Below are 10,147 nucleotides of genomic sequence, written 5' to 3' on the forward strand. Positions count from 1 at the left end.
CCCTGCCTATGCTAGAAAACATTTGTCTGATGGTGGTTTGATGTTTGAGTTCATCTGCTCTGGGTGACAGAGGGTGACAGCAGTGTTTGGCCAGGGCCATAACACAGCATAAAGAGGCTCAGTAAACTGGGCTTCGAAAGTGTGGAGGTGGCTCAGAGAATCAGAGGAAACACTGTAGAAGGACAGTGTGCCCCCGTCCGTGTTTAGATACACTCCTATTCTGTGAGAGTGGGGGACAGGGAGCGCTATGGTGGTGTTCTTCGCATTATGAACAGCTTCGAACAAGTCGGCCGTGCAGTGAAGGCTCCATGACATGGGATTATAGCCGATGACACATTCGTAACCCCCGCCATTCCTGCCAAGACCCCTGTATGCCATTCCCACGTAGGCTCCTTCGCCCTCCCACTCTACCTCCCAGTAGCAGCGACCCCACTGGGGCTCGCGGCACACCACCTGGGTCCAGTTGCTGAATCTCTCATCGTGGTCAGGGTAGTCGGTCCACTTATCCTCCTGGTGTACCACCATGGAGCAGCCCTTGTTCAGCTTCAGATGCAGCTGACAGTGTATTGTATTGGTGTCTGGGGTGATCTCACGATAATCTGGGAGGGGGGGGACATTGTTTTACAATAAGATAAGATAAACCTTCATAGCAGCAACAGCAGTGATAATGAAACACAGGAGAGGAACAGGTAAGAATATAGAGAAGAGAACCATAACAAAAATAAAATAGTGATCTGCTGGCCCTAGATATCTGTATTATTGTACCTCTGAATGAGTGAACAATCTATCAGCAATGCCTATAAGAATGGATATGTGTACAGTCTATATAGGCTACTGTAAGTAAGTAAGTAGTAGGTCGGAGTAGCTTATTGTCAATAGTCTATAAAGCCTTTTCAACAGTCTATAAACTGTGAATATGAGAATTCATATATCTTTGTCAACAGACCATATTAACGGTAATTACTCTGCAAAAAATATATTTTATGACTTACGTTTTTTGAGAGCAGACTTGAGATAGCACTCTCCATCATGGCCCAGGCTGTAGGAAAGCAGTGAAATGCGAGACAAAAAATGAATAACCATAAGTCTCCAGCTAACCAGGTTTCAGCATGGTCTGTGTGCACTAACTGGCTGAGCATCCTCAACTTGTCATTTGTGTGATATAGCTGAAATCAGATTATTATCATGACATAAACCATATATCTAAGCACAATATTGAAATATCTGATATGGAGTCTATTTTTGACAATGTTCCAACTCTGACTCTAAAAACAGACACTATTATATGGTTAGTAAAATGTATATATGCCACATTTCTGTTTCTACCTGAGGGTCTGTAGTTTGCTCTGTGGGTCATCCCTTAGAGCAGAGAGCAGTTTCTTCCCCTTTTCTCCGGGGTTATTGTAGGTCAGATCCAGCTCTCTCATGTGAGACGGATTGGCAGTTAGTGCTGACACCAGGAAGCTACAGCCTTCCCAGGTGATCCCACACAAGGACAGCCTGCAGTGTGTATGAAAAGAAGACACTTCATTGTCAATCAGGCACGTGCACACATACAGTAGACATCAAAGGGGGCTTGAGCCCCTGCTCTTTTACCCAGCTGTAAAAAGTGCCCTTTCCTGACCATGAATCCAGTTTTCCCCCTTGTGAAAGAAATGCAAATGCTCCCTTTCCATGCCATACCTTACTTAAGGCAGCATTCAAGAGAATTGCCTTTTCCAGAGTCCAGACTCTCCTGAACTTGAATGAAGCATCAGATGTTTAAAGAATTGACCACTCTATGTCGAAATACATGCCATACACCACATCTCCAATATTAACTTGATTATGCTAAGTTCAGTGTGGTATCACACACCGAAAATAGCCGACCTCCAAGCTCACAACGTGTCGCGTCTGCTTTTCACCAAAAGGCCCTTGTCAGACCCTGCCTCTCTAATATTCCCTGCATGTCCCTGATGACAATATACTCTCAGCTCAGTGTACTTTGAATTCATAGAAAATGTAAATGTAAATACTATTATTTCTATTACTTCTCCAGCTGAACAGAAGGATAAATCGTACTCGTTACGGTACTCTGAGTTTATTGCCAATGGTGTAAGAATATGTAGAACCATTATTGGTTCTATACAACTAATACATGATATAATTGGAACAGAATATCAAAGGATTTGATTATGAACTAACCTTAGTTTTTTAATCTCACAGTTAGGATGACAGAGGCCCTCAGTCAGTTGTTTGACCCCAGAGTCCTGGAGGTCATTGTCACTGAGGTCCAACTCTGTCAAGCTTGAGGACTTGGATCTGAGAACTGGAGCTAAGGCCATGGTTTCACTGAGGTGGCAGTGCTTGAGACTACGGAGAAAATACATGACATTATTAAGCATTCTAAACTAAAGATGGTATTTACTGTACATTATATTTGAGTTAAGCTGGTTGCACACTGCTGCGTTTTTCGGGCCGAATATCGGAGTGAATTTCGGAGCACGCAAATAAAAAAATCAACCTCACGTTATGTCAGTCACGTTTGCACACTGCCGCCCGTTTCGCGCACCACTCGGTCCCTTGCTCTCTCTATCTCCCTCTCTCTCCTTGTCCTGAAAAACGCATTTCGCAACGAAAAACGCAGCAGTGTGCAACCACCTTAAGTGTTATAAACGGGTTAAACCTGAGTTTCTTCACTTTGCAGAATTGACTCTCCATTCCAGCACACAGCAGCTGCAATCCTGAGTTCTGCAAGTCGTTATGACTGAAGTCCAACACTATTAGGTTGGAAGTGGACATCAGAGCAGAGCCCATTGTTTTACAGCTTCCCTCTGTGAGGTTGCATCCATCCAATCTGTAAAAAAGGGGGAAGAAAAAAGTCAGTTTCCCAGTACTGATAATGGTGTTTGCTACAAGCTCGCAGCGCAGACCTCGGTGCCGCTGTGAGCTTGTAGATCTGCTATTTTTGAATAGTTAAAGCATAAAATAATGGTTAAAGTGGTTCCAGGTCTTAATGGGATAATATAAACCCTCCACCCCGCCGCCAAAGTGGGAAACACTCACAGTGCCGCTTGAGATTCTTTGATCACTGGCAGCAGTCTCAGCAGTCCTTCATCTGACTTGATGTATTTCTTCAAGTCAAACACATCCAGGTCCTCTTCAGAAGTCAGCAACACGAAGACCAGAGCTGTCCACTCGGTAGGCGAGAGATTCTCCTTGGACAGACTCCCTGAGCTCAGGTAGCTCTGCATCTCTTTGACGAGTGAACGTTCGTTCAGTTCGTTCAGGCAGTGGAAGAGATTGATGCATCTCTCTGCCGAGTGGTTTTCCTTGATCTTCTCCTTGATGTAGATGACCGTTTCCTCGTGGCTCTCTGTACTGCATCCCACCTCTAATGACAGCCTTTGTAGAAGGGTCTGATTAGACTCCAGTGAAAGACCTAGGAGGAAGCGTAGGAACAGGTCCAGATGCCCAGTCTGGCTTTCCAATGCTTTTTCCACTGCGCTCTTGAGGAGGACTGATTTCCCTTGTGAGTTGTGGTTTCGTCCAGCTTTCTGACCATCCAGGAGATTGACATTTGTGCTGCAGAATGTGTATAACACATACAATGCCGCAAGGAACTCCTGTATGGACAGGTGGACAAAGGAGTAGATGTCAATCAAGCCCAGTTCCTTTCTGAAGATCTGCGTGCACAGTCCTGAGTACACTGACGCTTCCCTGACATCAATGTCACACTCCCTGAGGTCCGCTTCATAGAAGATCACATTGCCTTTCTTCAGCTGTTCGAATGCCAACTTCCCCAGCTTCAAGACCATCTCTCCATCGTCTTTCCTCCGGGAATCAGTTTCAGCTTGTCTTTCTCTTGCCGTGGTAAACTTCTGTTTTATTTGCAAGTTGCAGATCAGAAAGTGTGTGTACAATCCAGTTTGTGTTCTGGGCATCTCTCCGCTCTCGTGTTCTTCCAGAATCGTCTCAAGCACAGTGGCTGTAATCCAGCTGAAGACTGGTATGTGGCACATGATGTAGAGGCTCCGTGATGACTTCAGGTGTTTGACGATCCTGTTGGCCCTCGTTTCATTGTCGATCCTCTTCATGAAATACTCGTCTCTCTGCGTCTCGTTGAAGCCTCGCACCTCTGTCACGCGATGAACTTCTTCAGCGGGGACCAGATTGGCTGCTGCGGGTCGAGAGGTTATCCAGATGAGTGCAGAGGGAAGGAGATTCCCCTTGATCAGGTTTGTCAAAAGCGCGTCCAGAGAGATTGGTCTCGTCACATCATGGCAGCTCACATTGTTTGCGAAGTCGAGAGGAAGCCTGCTTTCATCTAATCCATCAAAGATGAACAGGAGATTGTACTTTTGGTAATCTGTGATTCCAGATTCTTTCAACTCGTTGACGAAGAGATGAAGAAGTTCAGTCAAACTGTAGATGTTCTCATTCAACAGATTCAGTTCTCGGAAAGGCATGGAGAAGATCAGTTGGATGTTCTGATTGGATTTTTCCTCAACCCAGTCCAAAATGAACTTGTTCACTGCAAATGTTTTTCCAATGCCAGCGACCCCCTTGGTCATCACAGTTCTGATCACAGATCTGCCTTGTCCAGGTAATGGCTGGAAAATGTCTGGGCATTTGATAGGGGTCTCATGTGATGCTGGTCTTCTGGCTGCTGTCTCAATCTGTCTCACTTCATGCTCGGTATTGATTTCTCCACTTCCACCTTCAGTGATGTACAGCTCAGTGTAAATCTTAGCGAGTGGAACATAGCTCCCGTGCTTTTCAATCCCCTCAAATACGTTTTCGACTTTGCTTTTTAGCGCAGATTTGACCTTTCTTTGGCAAACGTTAAGTGCACCTAACAGGCCTAAACATGGATGACATGAAGTATTGTTAAATTCATTTCTTCTGGCTTTAGTTTAGCTCTCCTAAGATTTCAAGTATCAGCTTTGCTCTAAACCGTCAATTTGAAATACAGAGATGTTACAGAGACATGTTCTACTTACGGTTTTCCAGGGCGATGGCTAGTTCTGTCCGCTTAATTTCTCTCAGTATATGCAAGGTGATGTTGAGCGCCCCATCTCTGGCATTGCTCTCATACTTGTTGTCAGGGTTAACAACCTCAAACACATCGTTTTCGAGACCTTTGTCCTGGTGTAGAATCTTGGTGAACCTTTCCCACTCTTTTTCCATGAAAGAGAATACACTGTTCCTAAGTTCCTGGAGCAAAACAAAACCAGAATACAGCATGCAAATAAGTTATTACATTCTAATAGAACAATGAATAATAAAATATATCATACCCTATTTAATTAGCAAAATCATGTACGCACGCACACACGCACGCACGCACGCACGCACGCACGCACGCACACACACACACACACACACACACACACACACACACACACACACACACACACACATACAGGCAGGGTATATAAAAATACTCACTGTGAGTGTGGAGGACAGGTCTTCTTCAAAGGTTTCAGTAGGGCTACTGTTGACAAATGTGAAATCAAATAGTGTATAAATAGTACAGTGTTAATAGAGCATTGTTCACATTTCATAGCATTGACAACAAATTCATACTATGGAAAGGGACGAAGGGGATATCCATGGAATTGTCACTTTGAGTCAGACATACTGTACAGCTTATAGCATACATGCGGGCAACAGGCGGCCCTTCTCTTAATGCGGCCCGCAGGCTAAGAATACTGATATAGCCTATTATTGGTTTCAGCAGTTATAATTCCAAACCTGCAAACATGACCAGCTTTAATTACTTCAGTCGACTGTATATTAGTATCTTCTTTAGTGACTAGTAGCCTACTAGTCTTTTTTTATGTCCAATGCATTTGTGATTAAGTTCATAAAGTACGAAGTAACATAAGTAATATAAAAAACCACTCTAACCCAGTTTGTGTAGGCAGATGGGCGGGCGCAGCGAATCTCTCCGCGAGTCTCTGGCCAATAGCATGTGTTCTTCTCCCCCCACCCCCCTCTGCTCCTCTGCTCAGCGCAGAGAACGCTGCTGCGTCATGACGTCAACACATTCGGTGCGACGCTCTCTGCACTCTGATTGGTTAGGGAAATTCTACACTTCCTCCAACAGTGATCATAACGCGATCGCCCAGGCTTCTTTTTCTTCCTATCGCCAAAAGAAGCCTGGGTTTCCGAGGCTATATAAGAACCTGTACATGCATGTATATGCATTGTGGCCCTCTGGAGTGTGTGTGACAATATAGTGGCCCTTTCCAGCATCAAAGTTGCCCACCCCTGGCTTATAGAGTCTGACCCGAATTGCTACACTAAAACATTTGGGTGTTTACAGTGTACATCCAGTACCTCTCTTTAAAGTTAAGCGGGATTCCTTTGGAAATGTCACTTCTCACAGATATACAACTTGGGGAATCAGGTCTGTTGGAGACAAAATGTAAACAAAAAAGGGTTAAAAAAGGGAAACATTTCAGATTTTTACCTTTTTCAAATTTTGACCTAAATTCCATTCCGTTTGTTTGTTTGTTTGAAAATGTTCCATCTTTTGAAAAATGTATTGGCCTATATGTTTTTATAGGAAAGGAAATTCAGATTCTTGCTCGAGTCGTGACCCATAAAAATTGGTCTGTGACCCACAAATCACTAGGTAATAGTCGCTAAACTAATGAATAATGTTTACATACAGTACCTTTGAACACTGACAGGGTCGCCCTCTTTAAAGTTAAGGGGGATTCCTTTAGAAATGTCACTCCATGTGGCAGACACACAACTTGCAGAATCAGATCGATGCTCAGGCCTGTTGGAGACACAATGTCATGCAAGACAAGAAAAATGCTACTAAGTATCACAGTAATACAGTGAAACCAAGAGGCCGTTTTGTTTAATTGAACACCACCATAGCCTGTTGTGATGCTTGTGGCAACACAATTACTGTTGAAATCACTCCACAAAGACTTTTAAAATGGCTCAGAGTTCCTACTGTATAGCAGTTAAAGATAGTCAGTGTTCAGCGGAACAAGTCAGATAGTGAAACTTAAGTTGCTATTGGCTCATGAATGCAAGGCCTACATTCACTCTCAGTTAAGTTATTTAACTCTCCTGTGATTGTCAAAAATGTCTATGGTAGTTGTTTGAGGTCAACGAAAAGACCAAAGCAAAGGAGTAACAAGTCTTTGTAAATACTACCTACTCTATTGGGGACATACTGTACTGTAGGCCTACATATCTTACAATAAAAATGTAAGTGATGTGAGCTACAGGTAATAGTTGCTTGTGTGTGTGTCGCTCTCCATTAGTACACTAATGGAGAAAACATCAGAATAATGTTTACATACAGTACCTTTGAACACTGACAGGGTCTTTAAAGTTAAGGGGGATTCCTTTAGAAATGTCACTCCTTGCAGCAGACACACAACCTGCGGTATCTGGTCCATGCTCAGGCCTGTTGGAGACACATGAAGACAACATTAAAATAAGTATTACAATAATACAGTGACGCCGAGAGAAAGTGTTTAAAGTTACTTTGTAGATTTTGATTATTATTACAAAACATACATTAACCATTATATATTTTGGACCTTTGAAAAATAGCAGATCTACATGACGCATTTTGAGCTTGTCGATTTTTCATTCATTTTGAACCTGTGAAATGGGACATTCTGCATAACTTTTGGTACTTTAAGTACATTTTTATTCCAATACTTTTGTACATTTTGAATTCCAGACCTTTACTTGTAAGGGTGCCCGCGTTCTGCCAATGCATTTCAATGAGAATGGAGCAGTTTCATGCCAGTAGAGGATTTCTGCAAAAACCGCTCCACTCTCATTGAAATGCATTGGCAGAACGCGGATTCCACTCTCATAGGTATTTTGGTGTGAGGGCACCCTAAGGGTGCCCTCACACCAAAATACCTAGAGTGGAATCCGCCAATGCATTTCAATGAGAATGGAGCTTTTTTTGCCAGTAGAGGATTTCTGCAAAAAAAAAAAGCTCCATTCTCATTGAAAAGCAATTGGCTGATTCCACTCTGGGTATTTTGGTGTGAGGGCACCCTAACAGAGTATTCTATATTACGTGAATGTATAAATGTCATTACTACTTTTACTGCTTCTGCTGCAATTTCTTATCAACTGCAGTAAACGTCAATAAATAACTCAACCTTGTAACTTTTGTTAGGCTGTGGTGTATATTACAGTGTTGTTATTGTGGACCTTGAACCATAGATTTATTTCATCTAAAGATTTTTTTTTTTAAATTATTCTCCTCATTGATGTTTGTCAGAAATGCACAAGACAGTACACAACCATATATTTGTACATATCTCTCAAAGGGTAAACGAGACATACAGACAAATAAATGATACATTCATACAATTTCAACAATTTAGTCATAGTGTATATCAGTGGAGGACATATCAAGGTCCGGCCCATTTTTTTCTGGCATTTGAGCCACAGACCACCATTTGATGACATTTATACAGTAGGCACAAAACTTATTTTGTTATCGTTGGATAGGACTTTTCCATGCTGTATAGTTGTGGACTGATAACAGGTCAATCAAAATGACAATTCTTCTACATTCTGTTGTTGTGTAGACGTCTTGTAAATTAATGCAGGTGTTCAACAATAATTTCACTCTTGAGAGCGTAAAATGAAACCAAATAGGATTTGGTTTCATTTTACACGCTCAAGAGTTAAAGATCTATAAGGGTCCATTTGGTTACCAACTCTCCATCATATAGCTGGCAACCAACTGGAACCCCCTAAAGGACCACCGGGTGGTCCCTGGGCCACTGGTTGAAAACCACTGGTGTGTATATCAATAAAATGTAGCCGATTCTTTTAAGTGATTATTTTCACCTACCTCCCTTTGGGGACATTTTCAGTATGGAGTGCATCAGAACTTTCTGCCTCTTTTGGATGACTCATTGTAGAATTTAATCCTTGTGCTGTTGAAGGAATAGAGATCACTTATGGGAGTGCAATCACACTCTAACCATGATGAAATCCACTGCAACCGTGATTACATCCATGTTGCTTTGATGAAAACAAAATTGCCTCAGACAACAATGGCATTTTATGTTTTTGGGATGTGCAAGTACATCATGTAGCTGAATTAATCACACTAGGGGACTGAGTTGGAAAATTATATTATATTGTTGATGCTGTTATGACTGTGATGAACAGAATTAAAGACATTTCAAAAGTCGCACCTATGCAACTAGTCGCAACTCGTTGCAACAAAACAGTTTCACGGCCAGTCCACGCCAATGCAACACCTTGCAACTGCCATTGGAGATAAGTAGTTGCATGTTTGCAAGGAGTTGCAAGGAATTGTTGTATACTGGCCTTTAAAACAAACATTAGCTATAATCTGTGCTGTCTATTTGAGGGCATAACTCGCATTATAATTGTAACAATACAGAGGAGAGTTTAGTTAAGAATGATAACTAATAGGCCTACTTACAGCAGTGTGAATCTCAATTGGCCCTTATATCCATAATATTCTATGCTCATCCCTTTTTGTCTCTCGCGTCGTTGCTGGTAATGGTGTAGTCTTTAAAGACTGTCAACACAATTCACTTTATCTACGGGTATAACACTCCCCTCAGGTCAGGAGCAACAAGGCTGACAAGACATACTGTACACACCACCCACTACTCACTCACTCTCCCATCCACATGCAGTCCATTGGTTGGATATGTGTGTATCATTAGATATAGGCTTGTCAGGTCCCTCCCCATATGTTCACTTGTCTTAGCCTATAATACAATACTTTCTAGTGATGATTAAAAAAGCATGCAACAAAATAGACTTTGACCGTTTGGCTCGAAAACCAGGCCAATAAGATGGTCATAACAGTAAGTCATAACGTCATACACCTGCTTCTTATCTACGCTCTTCCACTTGTTATCTTTTTAACCAGACGAGACATTTGACAGTTTCACAGAATTTCCCTCTAATTTACCCATTCATTTGTGAACCACTTGATCCTATATGCTTGAACTAACACAGTAAAGTAAATGTATCACTGACCAATCAGCACTGCCGGTTAAATTAATCCTCTGGATTTTACAGTGTACAGTATGTTGGCTACACTAATGTCAGTGATCTTGGAAACCATTGGCTGCCTAACAAACTCAATAAAAGGGGGATAAGAGGTTCTGAGAAG

At 42.2% G+C, this 10,147-nt stretch overlaps 1 protein-coding gene across 1 annotated transcript; it reads right to left on the minus strand.

Annotated features, from left to right (window-relative positions):
- Nucleotides 1-6: 6 nt before the first annotated feature.
- LOC308298571 (protein NLRC3-like) lies at nt 7-5,169 on the minus strand (the record flags this gene model as incomplete). The annotated part of the gene is made up of 6 exons (XM_080742214.1): nt 7-599; nt 993-1,039; nt 1,327-1,500; nt 2,185-2,352; nt 3,046-4,843; nt 4,983-5,169. The coding sequence occupies 6 exons, from the start codon at nt 5,167-5,169 to the stop codon at nt 7-9; spliced, it is 2,967 nt and encodes a 988-aa protein (XP_080598340.1).
- Nucleotides 5,170-10,147: the final 4,978 nt, after the last annotated feature.

Source organism: Nannobrachium achirus (assembly GCF_963921795.1).
Source record: "Nannobrachium achirus genome assembly, chromosome: 2".
Lineage (NCBI taxonomy): Eukaryota > Metazoa > Chordata > Actinopteri > Myctophiformes > Myctophidae > Nannobrachium > Nannobrachium achirus.